This window comes from Rhincodon typus, chromosome 10 (assembly GCF_021869965.1).
Source record: "Rhincodon typus isolate 14 chromosome 10, sRhiTyp1.1, whole genome shotgun sequence".
Lineage (NCBI taxonomy): Eukaryota > Metazoa > Chordata > Chondrichthyes > Orectolobiformes > Rhincodontidae > Rhincodon > Rhincodon typus.
In genome coordinates this window covers 54,893,633-54,918,563 of record NC_063341.1, presented here as the reverse complement: position 1 = coordinate 54,918,563, position 24,931 = coordinate 54,893,633, and the positions used below count along the sequence as shown (strand labels likewise).

The 24,931-nt window shown below is 41.0% G+C and overlaps 2 protein-coding genes across 2 annotated transcripts in view; both read right to left on the bottom strand.

Annotated features, from left to right (window-relative positions):
* nsun4 (NOP2/Sun RNA methyltransferase 4) overlaps window positions 1-7,377 on the bottom strand; it is an 11,655-nt gene extending 4,278 nt beyond the window's left edge. Inside the window, exons 1-4 of the mRNA XM_020535978.2 lie at window positions 7,121-7,377; window positions 6,593-7,035; window positions 2,414-2,568; window positions 1,148-1,308 (exon numbers count right to left, since the gene is read on the bottom strand). Of these exons, the coding sequence (XP_020391567.1) occupies window positions 1,148-1,308; window positions 2,414-2,568; window positions 6,593-7,035; window positions 7,121-7,222 (861 nt within the window). The 5' untranslated portion in view covers window positions 7,223-7,377. The remainder of the gene's footprint in view (window positions 1-1,147; window positions 1,309-2,413; window positions 2,569-6,592; window positions 7,036-7,120) is intronic.
* Window positions 7,378-13,694: 6,317 nt separating this feature from the next.
* LOC109937401 (cytochrome b-c1 complex subunit 6, mitochondrial) lies at window positions 13,695-21,143 on the bottom strand. Its single transcript, XM_048602371.1, has 4 exons — window positions 21,036-21,143; window positions 19,553-19,582; window positions 14,710-14,871; window positions 13,695-13,950 (listed from the first exon to the last, which is right to left on the bottom strand). Exons 1-4 carry the CDS (start codon window positions 21,075-21,077, stop codon window positions 13,918-13,920), a joined length of 267 nt encoding a protein of 88 aa, XP_048458328.1. The 5' UTR covers window positions 21,078-21,143; the 3' UTR covers window positions 13,695-13,917.
* Window positions 21,144-24,931: the final 3,788 nt, after the last annotated feature.

Sequence of the window (24,931 nt, the reverse complement as noted above, 5' to 3'; positions counted from 1 at the left end):
TAGGAGCAGAAAGGCTGACGTTTCGGGCCTAGACCCTTCATCAGAAAACCTTCATCTTTTCTGGAGAAGGGTCTAGGCCAAAAACGTCAGCCTTTCTGCTCCTATGATGCTGCTTGGCCTGCTGCGTTCATCCAGCTCTGCACCTTGTTGTCTCCTTTTTAACCATATTATTTAATTCCCTCAGGATTATATGCACTTTAATGAAATCTCCCCTAAGCTTTTTCTGTTCAAATGATTATTCCATCCATGCCTCACGTGTTTCTATGTGAGGGTCCCCAGTAATTACTGACTTAACGCCTGAGCTTCCAGCCTAACTTCTGAAAGACACTCTTGGTAAGTATTATCATTAAGCAATGTTGTTACCGGTACATGTCAACAGAAATAATGTACTAGTAATAAAAATTTAGAAACCTGAGGAGTACATCCCTGGGATTACTTCAACAAATCCTCTGGAATTAGTTTGAAAACACTGGAAGATCTACAGAACCACAAGTATTTTCTTACTGGTCAGTTATTTCAATCCAGCTGTTCCCTTCCATGGGGTACATGCCAAGTTTTTTCTCTTTGTTCATGCATTTTTTTTTTCCCCCACTTAGAAAGGAAACGTTCTAATTTATAGACTTTATGCTTTACCGGCACATGCACATCACCAAACATGTACAAATATGCTTCCTTTCTTTAGCATAGGTTTTTCTTGCCTTTTTTAAGCTAATCACTACCAGGCCTTAAATCAAGAGGACAGGAATGGGTGAACTGTAGACATGCATGGAGCATCTGAGGAAGACACTCACTGACAGATCAAGTAGGCAGAGGGACTTCAATGTAGACAATTCTTTCCAGTCTGCACTGCTCCAATTTAAAGATTATAAACCTCACCTCTGTACAGTGCATAGCTTCATAATCTTGCAAAACTCACTCAAGTAAAGTTGATCCACAGAGGCACAGTGAGATTATGCCTCTTGACCATGCAGGAAAAGTCAAGTAGGCCAGTGTTTAGGATAACCAACGTTTGTTTTAGAAAGACTGCTGGAGGTTCAGTTAAGCAGCCTTTCAAAATAACTCAATACTAGCCACTTTTTATTTTGAATGCAATTGGATTTTTTTATTTACATATATCACACTAACATTCATCACACAATATACCCACCCGGTCAAAAGTATTCCTCTCTATCTCTCCCCAGTGTCTGCCATCAAATGATGTGATCCGTAGCCTGTCCTCTGTACGGAGATTCTTTGGGACATAGCTATGAAGAATTTTATGTAGCCTGTTTAACCGAGATATAGATATATCATTGATAGCGAGATGTCCTGTTCCAACAGAAACAATAAACGCCACATTTATTTTAATTCTTCAGTATTACAGAATAATTCACATTTTGGTGTTAACAAAATTTGATGTAAGATGTTACTAACATTTTCTCATCCTTGTTTCCCAATGCATTATTTTCTTTTATTAAAAAATAGGTTTGCATTTATATAACACCCCTCATTATCTCAGGATATCTCAGTGACAGTCAAAACTATATTGTTTTAACCGCCATTGAGATGACGAAATGTTGGAATGTTAAATGGAACACCTTCCTGGTCTGCAGCATCAGTACGAAATGTTCCCAGGCAAGGCACAGTACAATTAAAGTTAAAGATGTGTGAACTCTATTTTCACAATCTGGGTTAACTCCAACTGCAGAAGAGCAGATCACATATTAAATATTTTAATTTCGTCCAAACCCAACATTAATGACTGGTTTCAGCAGAATTTCAAATCCTAGGCAGTTTTGTGCAGAGATTAACATTCACTAAAATTATTATGAAATGATCCAAATCCATTTCATGCTAGATCCTTATAACAGAGAGGAGCTTTTTATTACCATCAATATCAGCTGCATTAGATAATGCTTAAAATGTAATCGGATCACATCTTCCAAATGTGTAATCTCCTAATGTGGTCAGCGCTAAACTACTAAACAGCAGACTCCCAATAAAACCATCTGTAGATCATAAAACACACCAGTGAAAATAACAACTGATACAGGCATTTCCATAAGTATCTTCCATTCCAATTCAATACAGCTTTACATTTTACGTAGGTTTATTTTGTTAATTTTACTGAAGAGAAACTTTTAAATTGCACCCACTAATTTAGAGTCATGTTTAGTGAAAACAGACTTAACTGCTTCTTATCCAGAAGTGAGTTTCCACCACCAAGTCATGAGGCACATCATATTACGGGATGGATCATTGCTCAAAAGCTGCTGAAGGAGCTGGATGATAATCAGTTTTTAGCAAGAATTAATGTTGGCCTTTCTCTTTTCAGGAATGTACCCCATTAATGATACTCTATAGTTATTCTGTCTTCAGCATTTACAAAGTTGGAATTTTTCCACTCCCAAACAAGTAAAACTTGGTAACTCACGACAGCATTCTGTCTGCAATAGTGCAAGAGACTTTCCACCAGGCGCTGCACAGAGGTCAAGAACTGCATGACCTGGCTGAACATCTAGAGTGAGTACTGGGAGAAGCGATGCAGCATCCATCAGATAATATTCCAACAATCTTAAGCCATCTGGTCTGAAGTGAGGTAAAATAATATATCAGAGTATATTATGAGAATAGCAGAAGTTCTAAAGTTTCCAACAGCTAGAATCATACAACACGGAAACAGACCCTTCAGTTCAACATGTCCATGCAGACCAAGTTTCCCAAACTAAACTAATCCCACTTGCCTGCAATTGGCAACCGTTCCTATTTATCCATTTGTCCAAATGTCTTTTAGATGTGTAACTGTACCTGCATCTACCACTTTTTCTGGCAGTTCATTCCAAATACAATCCACCCTCTGTGTGAAAAAACTGCCCCTTTGGTTCCTTTTAAATCTTTCTCCTCTCAGCTTAAAAATATGCCCCCAGTTTTGAACTCCTCAAGCCCAGAGAAAAGACCTTTGCTATTTACCTTATCTATGGCCCCCATGATTTTATAAACCTCTATAAAATCATCCCTCAACCTCCTACACTCCAGTGAAAAAATGTTCCGGCCTCTCCTCATTCTCCAGTCCTGGCAACATCCTTGTAAGTGTTTTCTGAACCCGCTTCAATTTAATAATATTATTCCTATTTAAAGGTTTAGCAAAGATTTGTAGCTCCGGTTGTGGTTGAGGTTGTTGACTTGCTCACCAAGCTGGCTTGTTTTCGTTCAGACGTTTCGTCACCATGCTAGGCGACATCATCAGTGAGGCCTCCGATGAAGTGATGTTATTTTACTTCGCTTGGAATTTATACTGACTGGACCGTTATGGAAATGACACTGCTCACCATAATGGCGACTCATATCCTTCCTATAGCAGGGCAACGAGAACTGTACACAGTACTTCAAAGTGGCCTCACCAAAATCTTGGATAACCTCAACATGATGATCCTTCCTTTACACAATGGTCTGAGCAATGAAGGTTTGCATTCTAAATGCCTTCTTAACAGCCCGTCTACCTGTTTCAAAGAACCATGTATCTGAACCTCTAGGTCTCTCTGTTCAACACCACCACCCAGGGCCCTACCATTAACTGTACAAGTCCTGCCCTTGTTTGTTTTACTAAAATGTAAAACCTTGCATTTATCCAAATTAAATTCCATCTACCACTCCTCAGTCATTCGTCCAATTGAGATCCCTTTATAATTTTAGATATCCTTGGAGGGGAAGAGACTTCCAAATCTTACATAAATATCTACGCCTTGCTTTTGGAGCAAATATCTAATTTGAAATAGAATTGTTTTCTGTCCATAATAGATTGTGTCCATCTACACATTAATTCTAGATATCCCATTACACATCCCCATTCTGCTCTTGATTTACCAAAACAAGTGCAGCCTGTACCTGTTGGAATTTAGAAGAATAAGAACTAATCTTATTACAATATTTAAGATCCTGAGGGAATTGGACAGCAACTCCAGCATGAATGCTGAAAGAATGTTTTTCCCATATGGGAGTGACTGGAATGAAGGAACAGTTTAAAAATAAGGGGTTAACCATTTCACATAGAGAAGAAGAGATGTTTCTCACAGAGCATGATGTAGGCAGGGTCATTAATTATTTTTAAGGCATCAAAAGATTGAGAGTAGGCAGAAAAGGAGTCATAATCAGATCAGTTGTGATCTTCCTGATTGGCGGAGCAGGCTCCAACGGCTGAATGGCCTCCCCCTGCTCCTAGTATATTGTTAAAAATGTTCCTATTACGTTATTTTTAAAAATTCTAGCTGTAAGAAGCTGATCGACTAATTTGCTAAAATGAGAGTTTCAACTAATAAAAAGGTAGGACAATTGAGGTTGTGTACGTGACTTTACTAAACCATTTGACAAGGTCCCTCGTTTTAGGCTGGTCCACAAGATTAAGATACATGGGACCCACAGTCAGTTGGTAAGGTGGATACAAAGCTCATAGAAGACAGAGGGTAGTTGTAGAAGGGTATTTTTCTGACTCAAGGTTTGTGACCAGTGGTGTTCTGCAAGGAGCAGTGCTGGGACCTCTATTGTTTGTAACATAAATAGATAATTTGGATGAAAATGTAGGGTCTCACAGAATCATATCATAGGATCCCTACAGTGTGGAAACAGGCCATTCGGCCCAACAAGTCCACACCGCCCCTCCAAACAGTATCCCACCCAGACCCATTTCCCTTGTTTAACCCACCTAATCTAAAGATCCCTAGGCACTATGGACAATTTAGCATGGCCAATCCACCTACCCTGCACATCTTTGGACTGTAAGAGGAAACTGGAGCACCCGGAGGAAACCCACACAGACACGGGGAGAATGTGCGAACTCCGCACAGACAGTTGTCCAAGGCTGGAATTGAACCTGGGCCCCTGGCGCTGTGAGGCTGCAGTGCTAACCACTGAGCCACCGTGCCACTCCTAATTCTGATTAGTAAGTTTTCAGATAACATGCAAGTTGAAGTTGTGGACCGTGAGGAAGGTCATCGAAAGATCAACAGGATAGAGATCAATTGGAAAGTTGGGTGGAGAAATGGCAAATGGAGTTTACTTTGGATAAGTGGGAGGTGATGTATTTTTGGAGGTCAAATGCATGAGGAAAGTTTACAGTAAATGGCAGCAGCCTTAGGAGCATTGATATACAGAGAGATCTTGGAGTGCAAATCCATAGCTCCCTGAAAGTGGCAACACAAGTGGTAAAGAATGGAATGTTTGCCTTTATTGATTAGGGCACTGAGTATAAAGGTTGGCAAGTTATGTTGCAGCTGTATGAGACTTTAGTTAGGCTACATTTGGACTATCATGTGTGGCTCTGATTACCACACTATAGGAAGGAGGTGGAGGCTTCGGAGAAGGTGCAAAAATGATTTACCAGGATGTCGCCTCGTTCGAGTGAAGGTGCGATCAGAGGTTGGACAAACTTGGATTGTTTTTGCTACAACGTAAAAGGGTGATGGGCAACTTGCCAGAAGTATTTAAAATTATGACAGGCATGGATAGGGTGCATAATCTGAGTCTTTTTTCCAGGGTGGAAATGTCAAATACTAGGGGTCATAGGTTTAAGGTGAGAGGGGGAAAGTTTAAAAGGAGACGTGTGAGGCACACAGAGGGTGGTAGGTGCCTGGAATGCACTGCCAGGCAAGCGAGTAGAAGCAGACATGATAGCAATGTTTAAGAGACATTCAGACAGACACATGAACAGGCAGGGAATTGAGGGATATGGACCATAGGCAGGCAGATGGCATTAGTTTAGAATGGCAGCATGGTCAGTGCAGATCTGGTGGGCTAAAACGCCTGTTCCTGTGCTGTGTTGTTCTAGGTTTTAAAGGGGGTCTTCCACTCAAACTTGGCGTGATGCTTAGAAAGACAACTACAAATAAAGCAGGCTGGAGAATATTAGTTTTAACTAATTAGTTAAGCCTACAGGGTAACAGGTGTTATGTCCATGTGAGGATTAGGAATTCAGTTACTTCTGCCTGCAATATACAGGCATATGTAAAATATCCAAACTCAGCAAAGTAACCAGCATAAATGGCACAACGGATAACTGTTATTCCAACAGAGGTTTGCTAAGCTTCTGGATGAGCTGACCAGTTATGGAATATTTGTGGTGAGGAATGGTTCCAGTAAACTCTATGTAAAGGTTGGTCACCCTACAAATGCAAAAGATGAATGAAATGGAGAAATTAGTTTGGTTGACAATGCATAGAAATCAGTGATAATAAAGAACTTAACTTTACCAAGGGTCCAAAAAAGGGTGGTTTGTGTGAAAATATTTTATAAGTAGCAAACAGAGAATATAAATGAAAGGAAAAGCAACAAAAATATCATGTTTAACAGAAGAACAAATGGCATCAGAAAAGTAGAGTAGAATTTTTGAATACTTGAGATGTAACCTATCAACTTCACATTATAACAGACTATAAGATGGCCGAAAAGTGACTTGAAAATGTTCCCTATTTTCTACTCCATTGGGAATTAGGGAGCTTCAACTTGAGGTCATCACTAATAAATCTATACTCAATCTGATCGAAAAATGTGACTATCAACTGATCTCATTCTACAATCAAACTTCAAAGCAGCAAGAGGTTCACAACACACCACAAAATACCTGGCAGGCTTAAAACGTGTGGTGTCTCCCCTTGGAAATGTGAAACATTTGAGGTTTGGGCTAATGCGTAAGGGCTGCTTCATATCCGGGATGGGTGGCGATCGTTGAGCCGTGCAGTCATCGCTGAACTCTGGGGGCTCTAGATCAGAAGACCCAGGAGCTGGAAAATCCTGGATTGCCTCCGGTTGAGAGTCTGTTTGTGATGTCCAGTTCGGCCACTGACTCTGACCCTCGTACACGAAGTCTCTGGCCTGCACCCGCTCCTCAAACTCCTGGATCACTTTCTCCACATCCCCGAAGCCGTTAAGAAGAGCTGCATATTTCTGCTCGCAGAGTAGAGCGAGGCGGATGGAGGGCCATAGGTCCCCAAACTGCAGGCTGTAGTTCATGTCCATGCTCTGCAAAGCCAGCTGAGTACTGGGGACCCTGGGCTGGGATGAAGCCTGGAAACCGACAACAAAAGATCATTACTGGAGGTGGTTTCGAGCCCACCCCGCACAAACATTTTTAATTCCTTTTCCCACTCACCCATTTCTTCTTGTAAATGTACCGCCGCTCTAGTCTCTGCCATTCCCTCAGTTTCCCGATTAAAAGTTGCAGGGGACAATTTGATCGCCTCAACGATGCCATTTTGTCCCGTCCCGTCCCTTCACTCTGGTCCCACCAGAAACTCAGACCGCGTCACAAACGTTCCGTCTCTTCCGTTTGGGAGACGGTGATAATGATGCTGCTTGGCCTGCTGTGTTCAGCCCTGCACCTTGTTGTCCCTGTAATGTATTGTCAATTTTGTTTCAAATTTCCAGCATCCATCCTGTCTTCTTTTGCTAGCTTTATAATAAACTTTTATAATTATTATAATAACAAGTGCAGTTAGAAATTTGAAAAATTAAGGCCTGTGATGGACAGCAAGTCAGTCAGCATTTCTGCAAAGGAAAAACAAACGTCGACCCCATTCTGCATGTACACTGACACTGAGCTCTTTGTCACCCATCTCACAACCTTCCTTTGTACTGCTCCTTCTACATCATCTTTCGATAAATAGAAATTTCCTTCAAATAAACATTGCAAAAGAATAAGGAATTTCCTTCAACCTCAATTCCATTTGACTCCTAGAACACTCAAATAGCTCACCTTCCCTCCACCACCCCAAATATACACACACATCACTCCAGTAACGTCTCCATTGTAAAAGCCACCCACTTCTGCCTCTGTAACTTTACCTGCTAATACTCCTACTTCACCTAATCTGCCAGTGAAACCCCAAACTTCTCTATACTTTTGTCACCTCCAAACTTAACAATTCTGGTACTTAACATAGAATTAGAGAATATTGGAACAAGAGTAGGCCATTAAGTTCTTCCAGCTTGCTCCGCCATTATGATCATCATGACTGATCATCTACTAAGTATGCTGTTCCTGCTTTTGCCCACGCCTTTCGGTCCCTTTAGCTCTAAGAATTGTATCTATCTCCTTTTTTGAAGACATTCAGTGTTTTGACTGCTTGGCAGAGAATTCCACAGGCTCACCACTCTCTGGATAAAGAAATTTCTTCTCATCTCAATCCTAAATAGCATACCACATATTCTTAGACCGTGACCCCTGGTCTGGACTACCTGGTTATCAGAAACATCCTTCCTGTATTTACTTTGTCTGGGACTATCAGAATTTCTATGAGATCTCCCCTCAATCTTTTAAACTCCACATTGTTGATTAGGACTATATTCAGTCTCTCTTCATACATCAGTTCTGCTGTCCGAGGAATCTGTCCAGTAGGTGCAGTCCCTCTATAGCCAGAATATCCTTTTTCAGAGGAGGAGACCAAAACCGCACACAGTATTCCAGGTGTGGTTTCACCAAGGCCCTGTACAATTACAAAAACTAATCCCTGCCCCTGTACTTAAATCCTCTTGCCTTCTTCACTACCAGCTGCACCTGCATGTTTACTTTCATTGACTGGTGTACCAGTCTTGGTGCACCTCCCCTTCTCGCATTCTATCACCTTTCAGAAAATAACTTAATGTTTCTGCCACCAAAGTGGATAACTTCACTTTTGTCCACATTATACTTCATTTGTCTTGCATTTGCCCATTCACTCAACTCATCCAAATCTGGCGTTGACCAGATTCTGTGTTAACTTCAACTCATCCCATTCCCATACTGTCTGCATCTTAAATAGAATCACAGAATTTTACAGTACAGGAGGCCATTTGACCTGTTGTGTCTGTACTGGCTCTCAAAAGAGCCACCCAGTTACTTCCATTCACCAGCCCTATCTCTGCAGCCCTCTAACTTCATCACTTTCAAATATATATCCAGATCTCTTTTGAAACCTCTTATGGAATCCATTTTCACATTCTCCCAGGCAGAACATTCCAAGTCCTAACAACTCTGAGTAGTTTTTCCTCATTTAACTCTTAGCTCTCTTGCTAACAATCTTGAAATTATGATCCCTAGTTATTGACAAACCAATCTGAAAAATATCCTTCTTTACCCTGCCAAAATTGTTCATAATTTAGAACACCTCAATAAGGTCAGCTCTTAATCTTCTCAGTTCTGAGATGAATAAACCCAATCCCTCTAATTTTTCTTTGTATCTAAAATCCCTCATTCCTGGTATCAGTCTAGTAAATCACCTTTACACACTCTCTAGGGCTTTTGCACCCTTCCTTAAATAAGGTGCCCATATCTGAACACAAAACTCCAAATGTGATCTGACCAATGATTTATAGAAGTGTAGTACCACTTCCTTGCTTCATTCTCTATGCCTCTATTTATAAATCCAAGGGTCCTATAAGTCTTCTTAACAACTGTTTCAACTTGCTTGGCCACCTTCAGAGAATCATGCATGTGAACTCTGAGCCCTCTGTTCCTGTACTCCTCTCAAAGTTGTGCTATTAGACCTGTATTGTCTCTCAGTTTTTCTTCGACCAAAATGCGTCACCTCACACTTTTCTGCATTGAAATTCATCTGCCACGTGTCTACCTGTTTAGCCAACTTGTTGATGTCCTTCTGAAGTCAATCAGCATCATCTTACAACTCACCATTCTCCCAAGCTTAGTATCATCTGCAAATTTAGAGTTTGGCCTCAACACCCATCCCCAAATCATTTACATAAATCAGAAAAAGCAAGGGTCCTAACATTGATCACTGGAGAACACCATTTCCAACTTGTCTTCAATTTGAGAAATTGCCATCTATACCCATCCTTTGTTTCCTATCTTTTAGCCAACTTCTAATGGCACTCAATCCCATTTGACCTTCATCTCCGAGTTCAGTTACCTGCATTGGCTTCAGTGCAGCAACACTCAAGTTTGAAAATTCTCATCCATTTGCTTAAATCTGTTCATCCCCTTGTGCCTTCCTATTTCTGTAGTTTTCTGAGTTGTATCACCCTTCAAGAATTCTGGGTTGCTCCAACTTTATAATTATCCTTGAGAATGGGGTTATTGGACAAAACCTAAGGTGGGGTCTTTTTGTAATTGCTTCAATTTGGTCTATCCTAAAATATGCATTTTCCAATGTCAATAAATGGCAGAGTAAAATTTCCTGAGCATCTGTAGACTGTTTACATATCATCTGTTGAGCTATGTACATTTTAAAAAAAAACTCAATTAATGACCTGATGATCTTTAGTTATGTTGGTAGTGCAGTAAAAATTGTCCTTGTTAACAAAAGGCAATTACATTTTCCCTGCTAAATGTTATGGAATAATCTACCAGGCATGACAGAGAGAGCTCAATTTGACATCTCAACCCAAACATGGCAACTGATAATACAGCAGCCTCTCATTACCACACTGAAACTTCAGGCAACATTGTGTTTAAGTGTCAGTACAGGACTTAACCATATAACCTGTTGACTCAGAAGCAAAAGAGCAAATTTGAATAAAACAAGGTATAATGCTATCTAATACTAGAAAAATCATTTTATGCTTTTCAATTGCTCTGCCCAAGACCATTGACTAGAAGCAGAGGGTCAGGCCACATAGAACTAGGCACTGAATGGAAGATCAATGCCCAGCAACAACAACAATCCACTTGAATATTGGTGATTCAATAGCCATAAAGTAACTAGATTTGCGTGTGCTGCAAGGAGGGCGTCTAAATCAGTAGCACCTCTTGTTAGTGTGCATCAATACATGCATGAACCAAGGTAAAGGCTAAAATACAAAATAGATAATTAATTGTCCAAGTTTCATGTACTGCTTGTTCGTACAGGTATTGTCCATTCTGTTCAGTAAGATCCATTCTTGTTGTATCAGAGTAACATAATGTTTTGAATGTCTCCATGTCCCCAAGAGGCCCAATGTTTTTCTGATTACTTCTGCCCAAAGACAGTTTACGCCTCCAGCACCGCAACTGTTCAGAGAAACTGTTGACCCCAATCTGATCCACACCAACCATCCAGCTGAGCCAATCAGCCCCTCAATAAATCAGAGTTACAGTGGCTACATACACTCTTACATGCAAGTTGTAGGCTGGAGTTGTGGATACTCATTGTAGATGTTCTAATTCCATTCAAAGGCTGTGATGTGGAGGTGCCGGTGTTGGACTGGAGCGGACAAGGTCAAAAATCACACGAACCATGCTATAGTCCACCAGGTTTATTTGAAGACACAAGCTTTCGGAGTCTGACACCTGAAGGAGTGAGACTCCAAAAGCTTGTGTCTTTGAATAAACCTATTGGACTATAACCTGGTGTTGTGTGATTTTTGATCAAAAGACTGCCCTGTTCTTACTGCCAGCCATTGGTATACATTGGGAAGAATTTACAAGTTGATACTTAACCTGTTTAGCTGGGTTACTAACACACCTCAGTCATCAAGCCTCGAATGGAATTCGATCCAAAGCTTTTGGCTCAAAGGCAGAGACACTACTACTGTGCTAGAATACCTCCCCCAAGACTGGCCAATGTGAATAGTAAAATGTTATCTATTTTTAAATTCAATCCCTTCCTTTAATGAAACAATATAGAAACAATCACCTCCCAGACTCTACCAATAACTAGGCAAAAGAAAGTATACAAGAACAAGTTGTGCAGGTGAGTCAATTATGGCAATATGCTGGAGTAAGAATTCCTTCAATGACAAAAAGTGCTGAGGATTTATACCTCACAGAAACACAAAATAAGAGCTGTAGGTCACTCGGCCCTTTAATCCTGCTCCGCCATTCACTATGATCATGGCTGATCATCCAACTCAATAGCCTGTTCCCGTGTTTCCCCCACGTGCTTTGATCCTTTAGTCTTAAGTGCTATATCCAACTCCTTGAAATCAAAATGTTTTGGTCTTGACTGTTTTCTGTGGTAACAAACTCCATAGGCTCACCACTCTCTGGGTGAAAATTCTCATCTCAGTCCTAAATGGGGTTTATCCTGTATCTTAGACTATCACACCTGGTTCTGGATTCCTCCACCATTAGGAACATCCTTCCTGCATCTACCCTGTCTAGTCCTGTTAGAATTTTATAGCCACGAGACTACCCCCATATCATTCTTCTGAACTCCAGTAAACATTAGCCTAACCAATTCAATCTCTCCTCATATCAGTTCTGCTGGCCCAACAGTCAGTCTGATAAACCTTTGCTGCACTTCCTCTATAGCAAGGACACCTTTCCTCAGAAGGTGACCAAATCTGCACACAGCATTCCAGAGTAGTCTCAATACGGCCCTCTATAATGGCAACAAGACATCCCTGCTCTCGTAGTCAAAATCCTCTTGCTATGAAGGCCAATATACCATTTACCTTCTTTACTGCCTGCTGCACCTATGTGCTAACCTTCAATGATTTGTGTACGAAAACTGTACTTTGGCTATTGTACTTTGATCAGCTATTGTTTACTTTGAAAGCAAAAAACACTGCTGAAAGTTCTTGCAAGTGTACCAAAGCACAGTTTTTAAATTGCTTCTACTGAAATGCTTTTAGTTCACAGAGTCATAGAATCCCTAGTGTGGAAGCAGGCAATTTGGTCCATCGAGTCTACACTGACTCTCTGAAAATCATCCCACCCCATCCCTGTAACCCTGCATTTCCCATGGTTAATTCACTTAGCCTGCACATCCCTGGACACTATGGGCAATTTAGCATGGCTAGTCCACCTGACTTGCATATCTTTAGACTGTGGAAGGAAACCACAGCATCCGGAGGAAACCAGGGAGAATGTACAAACTCAACACAGACAGCTGCTCGAGGGTGGAACCAAACTGAGCCACCATGCCACCTTCTATAACATGTAAAGCACATTTAAAGCAAAATATCAACACTATCAACTGCAACTGCAGAAAGTACTATGTACACGCAAGGCCTGGTCATTAAGATCAAAGTGAGGAGCAATTTCTTCACTCAAAGAATTCAATGAATCTTTGGATTTTTTTTAAAACCACAAAGAACTGTCATTGTGTATGTTAAAATAGAAAGGAGTGGGGCCAAAATCAGATCAGCCATGATCTCACTAAATGGTGTAGCAGGCTTGAAGGGCTGAATGGCTTACTCCTGAATTACAACATGCAAATTGGTGGTAGAGATAAATTGATTTTTGGATACTAACGAGATCAAAGTGTATGAAAATAGTGAGAGAAGATGTAACTAAGGATGAAGACCAATCATGATCTTATTTAATGGTGATGCAGACTTGAGGGGTAGAATGATCTATACCTGCTCCTCATTCTTCTGGCGTGTGGAAGTTAATAATTCCTAGAGAACAAATTGGAATGAATAGAGTGACAACTGTTGCAGCACCTGTGGTATGAAAGCATATTACAGATATGAGCAGGAGAGGCAGTTCTTCAATACCTCACTGTCAATCCTCCATTTCAGTAAATTTTTGACTGATCTATATTTCATCTTCTTTTGCCCACCTTGTTGAATTTCACATGAAGAGGTTAAACAATTGACATGGGACTAAAGCAGGAAAATGGGAGTTAAGACAGAAAGCAATATATATAGTGCTGTCTCAGCTAAACTGTAAGTGAAGAGGATTGAAAGAAGCTATTTGCAGATAAGTTGTACCCATCGCTTCAGTACAGGATTATTCTGTTTCAATTCTAAACCGTCAGTCTAAACAAAATAAAAAGTGAAAAAGGAGAAAAACAACATTATCCAAGTTTCGGTTCAATAAATTTATTTATAATGTCAAGAATAACTAAACAATGACTGGCTCCAAATTCAATCACAAAAACAGTAAACCTTTGACAAAGGCAATGCCTGAACCATTGTACAATGGACAAAAGGATTCATTTCTCACAAACAGTTATTACTCAGCGAGTAACTAAATATCCACAAACAATTTGAATCATGAAACACTGGGAGTTCCTTGGGCACTGGACTTCACTTTAACTTACTCAAGATATCTTCAGCCACCTGCAACAAAAAAAAAGTATTATTCTTGAGTGTGTAAACTGAATGAGACAGACAGCAGAATGGGAACAGTTGTACAAAGATATTTTTTAAGTGAATTGGAAGGAAATTTCTAACTCAAGTGCATCAAAACAAGATGGATTTGTTGCTTTTCAATTGCTAGAGAGGCCACATTTAGACGAATTAGCATATTTTTTCATTTATCTAAAAATAAACACAAAATTGTGATCTTAAAAATTACAGCAAAACTTGTCATGGGGAAAGGATGAGAACTGAGACCAACTGCAGAGCTCTTGCAAAGTCACGAGAGGCACAATGGTCCAAGCGTTCCCTTTCTGTGCCACATGATTCAATAATTCTAGAACTAGAATGTTTAAATTTCTATCAGAATTCTTTAGAATTTATACTGACACCTTACGTGCCAATGATTGATTCTGATTACATAAATTAAAAGCATTTATTATTTAATGCTCCTTCAAAGTGACTGAACAAAATAGAGCACTTCAAGTAACATCAATTAAAAAATGGTTAAACATATTCCATGTATTCTCCAACAAATACTCAAGAAAGATTTCTGTACGAGTCAAAAAACTGCACATTACTATTGTCAGTGCTGTAAGTCAGTACAACAAAATTGAGTACCACCAACACAGTTTACAAAACAAGATGAGAGTGAACGCCGAACAGAAAGACAATTGCAAGCCCTCTCTAAAGATTAAAACGATCAACTGGATATGTATTTACGACAAGCAAAGAACTTACACAATGGTCCCGGGCATGCAAAAAGTCGAACAGTTCCTCAGTACAGGCTTCTTCTGTTTGCGATCGAGAACTCACTCGTTCTGTACAGGAATCTAATATTTCTCGTAGTTTCACACACTTTTCAATCTGCTCACACCGTTCCCTGATTGCCATTATGGGATCCTGCACAGGCACAACAGAGTATTTTAAATAAATCAAATAAATTTACATAGTATCTTCATCTTTGTAATGTGTTTAATACTAAACTTTCGGCATCTGCCTGCTATGTAAATTCTTGTTTTCAAGGAGTTGACTTTCAGGATTACCAAAATAGATTTGATTCTCAACTTTATTTGACAAGATCTCTGAAAGGTTAGTATTGTGTGTTAGGAACTTATTAAAAATAAAGGATGCTAGAGTAGAATATCAAGGATAGGGGGATTTCGTGTTGACTGGCTCCATAGACCCAAGTTCTCAATTCCTGTGTGTGAATATTTAAGTGCAGTAAATAGGATGCCACAGTAGCTGTTTTAGCTATATATTTGAGATTGCAGCCTGCACTGACTATGGATATGCTATCTTCATCTCCTCAAAGTTTAAGGTTTCTTCAATGTAAAAGCAATACAAATAATCAGAACATAGCTTCATGCTTTCTTAAATTGCCTTAACAGGCAAAATTACAATTTCAACCAATTAGCTAAAACAGAAGAGGTGGCAAACAAACAGGAAATTAATCACTTGACACATGCAAGTTTGTCAAAATGAACTTGAAAACAGCAACCATAAAGGTCTGGGAGACCAATGCCCATTTGTTGTATGCAATAACTAACAAGATATTTATGGGGGTTAAGAGGGGGGAAGGGTGGTGAAAGAGAATAGTACAGCAATAAAACTATCTTGTTAACTCACTGCAATCTGATTCAATGTCAGGACAAATCTGCATATTTGTCTTGCAAATGGATATCTATTGTTAGTGGGAAATTATTTAAGCCCCACTGAGTCTTGTTGCTTTGGTTCAATCCGAGATTGCTATCTGCTGCTACATAACATTTCCATATGACAAAGAAAACAAGGAATTAAAAGAAAGGAAATAAATATTGGACAATGTGCAGACAAATTTGCACTCGATTTTTAAAAGTCTCAAACCAGATGATTTCAACTGGCTTACACAATTAATTTAAAATTTATTCTTGACAATAAAGCTAATTCAACTCAATCATTCAATTCAATTTGAAGATCATTGGCAAGGCCAGCATTTGTTGTTCATCCAATGCCCTCAAGGTGGTGGTGGTCTACTACTTTTCAAATAGCTACAGTCCACATGGTGTAGGTACACACAATAATATGAAACCAGCAAAAAGTTTATTTTCACTTCATGTCACTGTATACTGCGCACATTTCCACCATGCCACTGCAGTTGAGTACACAGGGTTCAAAGGCTGCTGCAGTTACTTATTCCCAGGGCTGCATTTCAAAAATCTGCTAGCCCTGTGCAAACCTTTTGATATTCAAGACCAAATAAGCCACGTAGTTCTTTGAGACAAAGACTCAGCAGAGGCAGTGACATAGTTGTATTCAGTCAAGAATGCCCTGAGAATCCTCATTCACTTCAGACCTCATGTGGTCTCATGGTATTAGGGTGAAATGTGAGCTAGATAAAATATACTTGACCACATCTTCACCAATCTGCCTATCACAGATACGTCTGTCCATGACAGTAGCAGTAGGAGTGACTACTGTCCTTGTGGAGCTGAATCCAGCCTTCACATTAAGGATACGCTCCATGTTGTGTGGCACCACCACCATGCTAAATGGAATAGATTTTGAACAGATCTAGCAACTCAAGGCCAAGCCTGCATGAGGTGTTGTGTGCCATCAGCAGCAGAACTCCACTCAGCCACAAGCTACAAACTCATGGTCCAGCACATCACTCTACCACTACCATCAAGTCAAGCCTGGGCATTAACTGATTTAATCAAAAATCAGAAAGGCAAGCCAGAAGCAGCGCCAGGCATACTTAAACATGAGATGTCAACCTAGTGAATCTACAACACAGGACTACGTGCATGCCAAACAGGATAAGCAGCAAGTGATTTAGAGTTAAGCGATTCCACAGTCAATAGATCAGATTCAAACTCTGCATTCCTGCTGGTTGTGAACGATGATGGACAATTAAACGACTAACTGGAGGAGGAGTCTCCACAAATATGACCAGCCACATTAATGCTGGGAGCCCAGCACATTACTGCAAAAAAAAAGAGACTAACAACTGCAACCATCTCTAGCCAGACATGCAGAATTGATGATCAATTTCATTGTGCTGCAAAAGTTTCCAAGTATCACAGATGCCATTCTTTAGACAATGAAGACTCCACATGATATCAAGAAACAGTTGAAGGCACTGTGTATTACAAAGACTATGGGTCCTGACAATATTCATCATTATTAAAGATGAGCTGCAAAACTTGCTGCTTCCTAGCTAAATTCTTCTAATACAACCAAAACAATGGAACTGACTTGGTAAAATTGCCCAGGTATGTGTTGCTCCATAAAAAGCAGGACAAATCCAATGTAGTCAATGACTGCCCCATCAGTTTATCATCAGTAAAGTGACAGAATGGGTCAGCTCAGCTCCAGGACATCCCTGCAGGAGTTCCTCAGGATGCTGTGCTAGGCCCAACCATCACCATCAGTTGCTTCATTAATAACTTTCCTCCCGTGACAAGGTCAGAAATAAGATGTTCACTGATGACTGCACAATGCCCAGCACCATTCTTGACTCTTTAGATACTGAAGCAGTCCAAGGCTAAATGCAGCAAGACCCAGACAATGTCCAGATCTGGGCTGACAAGTGGTGAGTAACATCGATATCGCTTGAATGCCAGGCAATGACCATCTCCAACAACAGTGAATCTAACCATCATATGCAATGGCATTACCAACATTGAATTCCCCCACTATTAAGATCCTGAGGGTCACCACTGACTGAAAAAAAACAAACTGAACTAGGCATAAACACACTGCGGTAACAAGAGCAGGTGAGAGGTTAAGAACCCTACAGCACATAACTCCCCTCCTGACTCCCCAAAGCCTGTCTACATCTCCAAAGCACAACTCAGGAGTGTGATGGAATTCTCACTACTTGCCTGGATGAATGCAGCTCCAACAACACTTGAAAAGCTTGACATCATCCAGGTCAAACCAGACCTCTTGATTGGCAAAACAACCACATGCACTCCCTTTACCACTGACACACTGTAGCAGCAATGTACCATCAACAAAATGCATTGTAGCAACTCACCAAGACTCTTTAGACAGCGCCTTCCAAACCCTCATCTACTACCGCGTAGAAGGACAAGGGCAGCTGACATGTGGGAACACCACCACCTGTAATTTCCCCTGTACCAGCCTGACTTGGAAATATATCACTGTTCCATCAGTGCTGTTGGCTCAAAATATTGGAAATCCCTCACTAACAGCACTTGTTACACCAAATGTATCACAGTAGGGCAAGAAGACAGATCGCCCCCACCTTCATGAGAGCAATTAATGATGGGCAATAAGTGTTGGCACAGCAATACCACACTGCCTGAAGCTGCTCTTCCTGTTTCTCACTCTCTCCTAAGTCCTTGCTTACAGCCAAGCTTCAGGAGTGAGAAGCAGCTAACAGGAGCATTTGAAAATAACAGCTGCAGCCCAGCACTCCAGCTTCAGGCGAAATCTGGAACTTGAACTGAATTGTAGGTTCAAGAAAGGCAAACAGAGTGCGGAAGAGTCAAGGAGCAGGAAGTTGGGGAGAGGACTTGTCAAAGAATGATAAAGCTCACACATCGTCACCAAGACATTGCATTATGCATCAGCACAGGCCTGAGTCAGTCAGTCAGCAATGGGGCAAATTAGGGAGTTAGGCTGCAAGGGATTCGGTGAAAGGATGAGTCCTCAGCAACCAGGAGCGTCAGGAAATGAGATGTCAGCAGTGGTAATTTTGTGATGCAACAACATCAGGGGCCTCTCTCTTGTTCAATAACGTTATTGCCTGGCTCTTGTGTGGGCCAAATGCTTCTTGCTACTTATCAGACTAAGTCTGAATGTTATCCAGGTCTTGCTTCTGTACTGGTGCTGAGTTTCCCATTCCTGAACTTATGATAAAGGGAATGTTATTGATGAAGCAGCTAAAGATGGTTGGGCCTAGGACACTTTCCCAAGGAATTCCTACTGCAATGTTCTGGGACCCCCTCCAGTACCCTTGATTCCACCAACTTCAGTTTTGCTTGGGCTCCTCGATGCTACTCTAGCAAATGCTGCATTAGTGATAAGGACAAACATTTTCATCTCACCTCTGGGGTTCAGCTGTTACATCAGTGTTTGGACTGTGTCTGTAGAACAGTCACGATCTGACAGGCCCCGGCAGAATTCAAACTGAGCAGTATGTTGCGAGTAAGTACTATCTGATAAAACTGCATTTCAGGTGATGACTTACAGTAGATTGACAGTAGACCAATGGGGTGGTAATTGGCAGAGTTGGACTCATCTTGCCTTAAGGGGACAAGACACACCTGGGCAATTTTCAACATTAGCTGCTAGATGCCTGTCATAGCTATATCACAACAATTTGGCTCAAGGGTGACTAACTCTGGAGCATAAGTCTTCAGTACAGTTGTCAGTATTCTGTCAGCACTCGTGGCTGTTACAGTGCCATCAGACATTTCTTGATGTTCTGCTGAGTGATTAGAATTGGTTAGTCAAATTTCCTACTTATTGCTGTTTTGGGAACCTAAAGGAGTGCAACAGTTGAAAGTATAGATCATTCACCATTTTCTTAGGGCAATTATGGAATTTATAGCAAATTTTTTCATGTACGTACCACAACTTCTTCTTCTTCCTCTTCTTCTTCCTGAGGAGAAGCAACATGATTAGCAATAAAAAGGAATTGATGAATGATAAGTTACATTACTACTATTTGTATTTACATGGTACTTTTCAAAGTCACACAATAGAACAAGCAGGAGACATTAGGAGGGACAAAAATCTAGGTGAATGAGGTGGATTTTAAAAGAGGCCCTTAAGGAGGAGATGGAAAAATTGGGATAAATGTCTGGTGTCCTGACCAATATAACTGCTCCAAAAAAGTCATTAGACTTGGGTGGCACGGTGGCTCAGTGGTTAGCACTGCTGCCTCACAGCGCCAAGGACCCAGGTTCAATTTCACCCTCAGGCGACTGTCTGCGTGGAGTTTGCACGTTCTCCCCATGTCTGCATGGGTTTCCTCTGGGTACTCCGGTTTCCTCCCACAGTCCAAAGATGTGCAGATTAGGTGGACTGGACATGCTAAATTGCCCATAGTGTTCAGGGATGTGTAGATTAGGTGGGTTATAGGGGGACGTGTCTGGGTGGGATGCTCTGAGGGTTGGTGTGGACTTGTTGGGCTGAAGGGATTCTATTCTATATTCTTAAAATATTTGTTTTTTTTCCCTCAACAACTTCTGCTTTTAGTTAAGAAAGACATGACTTGTTACAGGCAATGATTATGACTGGCTAGGCAACACTGAAATCATATAAATCAGTCCCACCTGAGATGGGCAGCAGAAGCAGTATTGGAAAGGATTGGGATAATTGAGATAAAGAACTGTCTGGTTCTTCTTCAGAAGGGTCACGGAACGTTGACTCTGATTTCTCTGCACAGATTCTGCCAGACCTGCCGAATTTCCCCACCTATTTCTGTTTTTGTATTGGAGATGTGATACTTGCTGGACTAATATGATGTCTTCCTACAAACGTCCTTTACAGGCAGATCAATGTTAGGACACGGATTATAAAACTGTTAAAGAAATGACCGAATAGTTCCTTTTTTAAGTTTACAATTCAGCATTACTTGCGTTACAAGGCAGCAGGACCGCAACTAAAAGAGAGGCATTGTTTAATAATGAGAATCACTGGCCCTGGGGCCTATCCTACAAGCTGGGGCAAGCGTGTCCCCCAGTGAATAAAATCAAAGACAATGCTGCAAGAACAAGGAACAGAAGTTGAAAATGCTGCAAACACAAGTCGGTCAGTATTGCCGGCTATCAGCAGTCACCATGTCCATTTACTGACCTGATCTGTAAACGAAAACGACCCAGACTAACGCTCACACTGGTTCCCCCCCACCCCCCAATCCCTTGAACCCACAATGTAGCCGCCTCTGTCCTTGGACTCACCCCCAGCGGCCCGCCTCGGGCTTGCCCTTGGCACTCCCCTCTACAGCCGGCCACAGACTACTTTCACTGCCCGGCCTCAATTTACAGATCACTGTCCCCTGCCCCACACTTATTTCCCGCTGCTGCCCCAGATCCCTCTCCCCATCTTACCTCAGGTCCCCCCGCCAGCACCACCTCATCCTCGAAACCCATAGCGACCTTCCACTCAGACCCGGGGAGCAAAACAGCGCATGCTCAACCGGCCTGAGTTAACGTGACAACTAAAGACCCGGATGTTCCATAGACAGTGATAGACCGTGTTCAGCGGCAGGAAACAGTTCGACATTGTGTACTTCCGGGTGAGAGCTTTCGGATGCTGCCTGCATCCAAATTATGAATCATGTGTCCAGATGATCACCTTACTTTGCTAATAATCAATTTACTTTTTTTTATTAGTGAGTGCTGTATTTAATCGAGGCGGCGTTATCTTTCGTATACAATGTTTATACAATAAACAAGCACGCCATATAATGCACAAATAGCAAAGTTGCAATTTTATTGTCATGTTGCCAACATCGAGCTTGATTCTAATGAAAGTTTTTCAATGTGAAATATTAAGTTTGTCTCCATCTGCAAAGAATCATGACTCTGATGGGAAGAGTGCGCTGGATCTAAACCACGAATTATCACAAATGTGAAAATGACCACTGTAATCACTAGCAACAAAAACAAAGTTGCTGGAGAAGCTCAGCAGGTCTGGCAGTATCTGTGAAGGAAAAAGAGGGTTAAGGTTTCGGGTCCGGTGACCCTTCCTCAGAACTGATGGTGGCTGGGAAAACGTAATCACTAGAATTGTTCATTTGCCCAGTTTTGATTAATTTAATGTCTTTCTCCATGGTGAGACTTAAGTAGTTTAGCCTTGTTTTTGTGAACTCAGTCTTGGCAAGATTTATTATCAAACCAGTTAACTATTACTGTTTAAACGAGTCTCATGTTTTGCATAACACAGTCTGGAGCTGGAGGAACACAGAATGGTCCCGACCCGAAACGTCAGCTTTCCTGCTCCTCTGATGCTGCCTGGCTTGCTGTGTTCCTCCAGCTCCATACTGTGTTATCTCAGACTCCAGCATCGGCAGTTCTTACTATATCTAATGTTTTGCATGTTGTTCCCAGATGCTGCTGTACATTCACCTAAATTAGCAACAGTTAGGTATGCTAGTAATGACTTGATTCATAAGCTTTGGAATGTAGTTGAGGTGTTTTTAAACCCAAATGGTGTGATTCCAAATGGATTGCATCAATATTATGTAACAGAAGCCGATATCCGCCTCCCACTCTCTCCCTATTTATTTCAAAACCCCCTTCCCCTCCCCCTTTTCTGATGAAGGGTCTAGGCCCGAAACGTCAGCCTCTCTGCTCCTATGATGCTGCTTGGCCTGCTGTGTTCATCCAGCCCTGCACCTTGTTGTCTCGGATTCTCCAGCATCTGCAGTTCCTACTATCTTTGATTCGATTTTAACCCCACTGCGAAGCCTCTTCTAAGGATGCCTAACCTGAAGAAGTTACCCTCCTCCCTCCGGAATCCCTCTTCTATCCGCCTCCCACTCTCTCCCTATTTATTTCAAAACCCCCTTCCCCTCCCCCTTTTCTGATGAAGGGTCTAGGCCCGAAACGTCAGCCTCTCTGCTCCTATGATGCTGCTTGGCCTGCTGTGTTCATCCAGCCCTGCACCTTGTTGTCTCGGATTCTCCAGCATCTGCAGTTCCTACTATCTTTGACGCTTTAGGTCTTGCTATTTGTGATACTTTCCAGTAAGCCTTCAATAGATCGTTCTTTGAAAGGAATGAAGCATTACCAACCTAATCGATGAAATTTCTAATCAAGTATTTCAGTACAAATCTGATTTTTGGTACTGCGCTTTTCTGTAGAGCATGCAGAATCTAGTAAACCCATCCAGGTTAGGAATGTACATCACCGTTGCATCTAGCCAAAGCAGCTGAAATTCAATCAAGTGATTTTTTGAACATGTATTGAATCTATTTTTACATGAGCTTGTTTATCTAGGCTCAAATGATTTTTTTAAAAAATGTTTTATTAGTACAGACACTGATTGCTTCACAATTACTTTGGTATCTCTCTACAGACTTCTTTGAAATTCCTAAGTAACCTCACAAGAAGTCTGGTGTCTAATGTTCCAGTATTGGCTAATTGGATTGCAGGAAGTTCACTTTGTGAGATATCTACCTCTTCATCAACTGCATTCTTACTGTCTGTCAATTCTCACAATCCTTGCCACCTATCATACCACGTTCCTCTTTATGAAGATATTGCTTTAACATGGTCATGTGGCATATGAATCTTTCATCCATTTGCCACAACTTGTCGCTAAAGAAACATCAGGTGTATACTGTCACACTTAGGTTGAGGATTAAATTAAATTCTCAAATTTATTTCAAATTGTCTCATTACCTAGTAAATTGATTTTGGGTTTACCATATGAACCATTATTTGGAATGCCTGTAAGTTAGAGTAAAAAGATGAACCCTCTCCTGGAAAATAACTTATGCACTATTTATGAAGGACAAGATCCTAATAGTCACTACATAAATTTTAAACTTGGAATGCAGAGTGAATTAATTAATTATAGAAATAGGATTCCCTAGTAATTGGAAGAATATAATTAAGTAATTAAAAGCAGAGGCTGTAAAGGTGTACAGTTCCAGTCACTGATTAAGTCTTAACCGAATTCCTAAATTTTAAAATTATAGTGGAGAGCAGAGACTGAGATGATCGAAAATTGTAAAAAAGTTCAGTTCCAACTAATTAGAAAACTGAAGATAAGATCATTGTCAAGCAAGTCTATCAAATGCCGTGGAGTTCTTGCAGTAAAGTTCATGTGTTGAACAACTTTCCCAGAAATTTTACAACCTTGGGGTGAATTTAAATTCCAAAAAAGTGTGTTTGGGCCATGTCAGAAGTTAAAATTCAAAAAGCAACAAACAACACTCTCAAGCCACTTATCTCATTCATCCAATTCTTCTCAGTTCCTTTAATTACACCACTTCCAAACGCAACAGGATGAACAGTGAGTGATCAATCTGCTCAGGCAACTTAGGTTCTCGGGGATTGAAAAGCCTGGCAGCAAAAAATGGGGAAGATAAAGCCTAAATGCATGTAAAGTGCCTTCATAAAACTCCTTGCAAGTTTGCAAGACTGAGCTGCTTCATCTAGATCCAACATGGTACCCAGGAAACCTACTCTGCCCTGGTATCTAATCACTGGTCAATCAGGATGACAACTAGGGCCCAGGTCAAATCATCAGTGGAATTTCTCCACCCTCCATCTTTCTCATTTCCACCCACAAAAATTTCTCAAATTTCCTGAATACATTCATTTGCTGTTATATGCTTCAAAATTTTGAAACAGGTTCCCTACTCAAAGGGTCCAAAACTATCAAGCTGCAATGTGAGCAGCAATTGCAGAAAGTGTCCTGCAATAAAATTCTGTAGGATAGTCAGGTGAGGTGAGACAATTCTTGACATCAAGGCTGCATTTAACCCGAGTGTGAAAACAAGGAGCCCTAGCAAAAGTGGAATCAATAGGGATTGGGGGGCAAACTGTCTGCTGGTTGCAGGCATACCTGGCACATAGGAAGATGATTGTGGTTGTTGGAGGTCAGTGATCTCAGCAGGAGTTCCTTAAGGTAGTGTCCTAAGCCCAAACATCATCAGCTGCTTTGTCACTGACCCTCCCTCCATCATAAGGTCAGCAGTGGAGATGTTCAACAATGACTGCACAATGTTCAGCACCATTTGTGACTCCTCAGATACTGCAACAGTCAATGTTCAAATGCAACAAGATCTGGACAATATCCAGGCTTGAACTGACAAGTGGGAAGTAATATTTGCACCACACAAATGCCAAGTTATGACCATCACCCCTTGATATTCAATGGTGTTACCATCACTGAATCACCCAGATCAATATCCTGGGGGTTAACATTGACCAGAAGCTCAACTGGACTCAACACACAAACACAGTGGCTACAAGAGCTGGTCAGAGGCTAG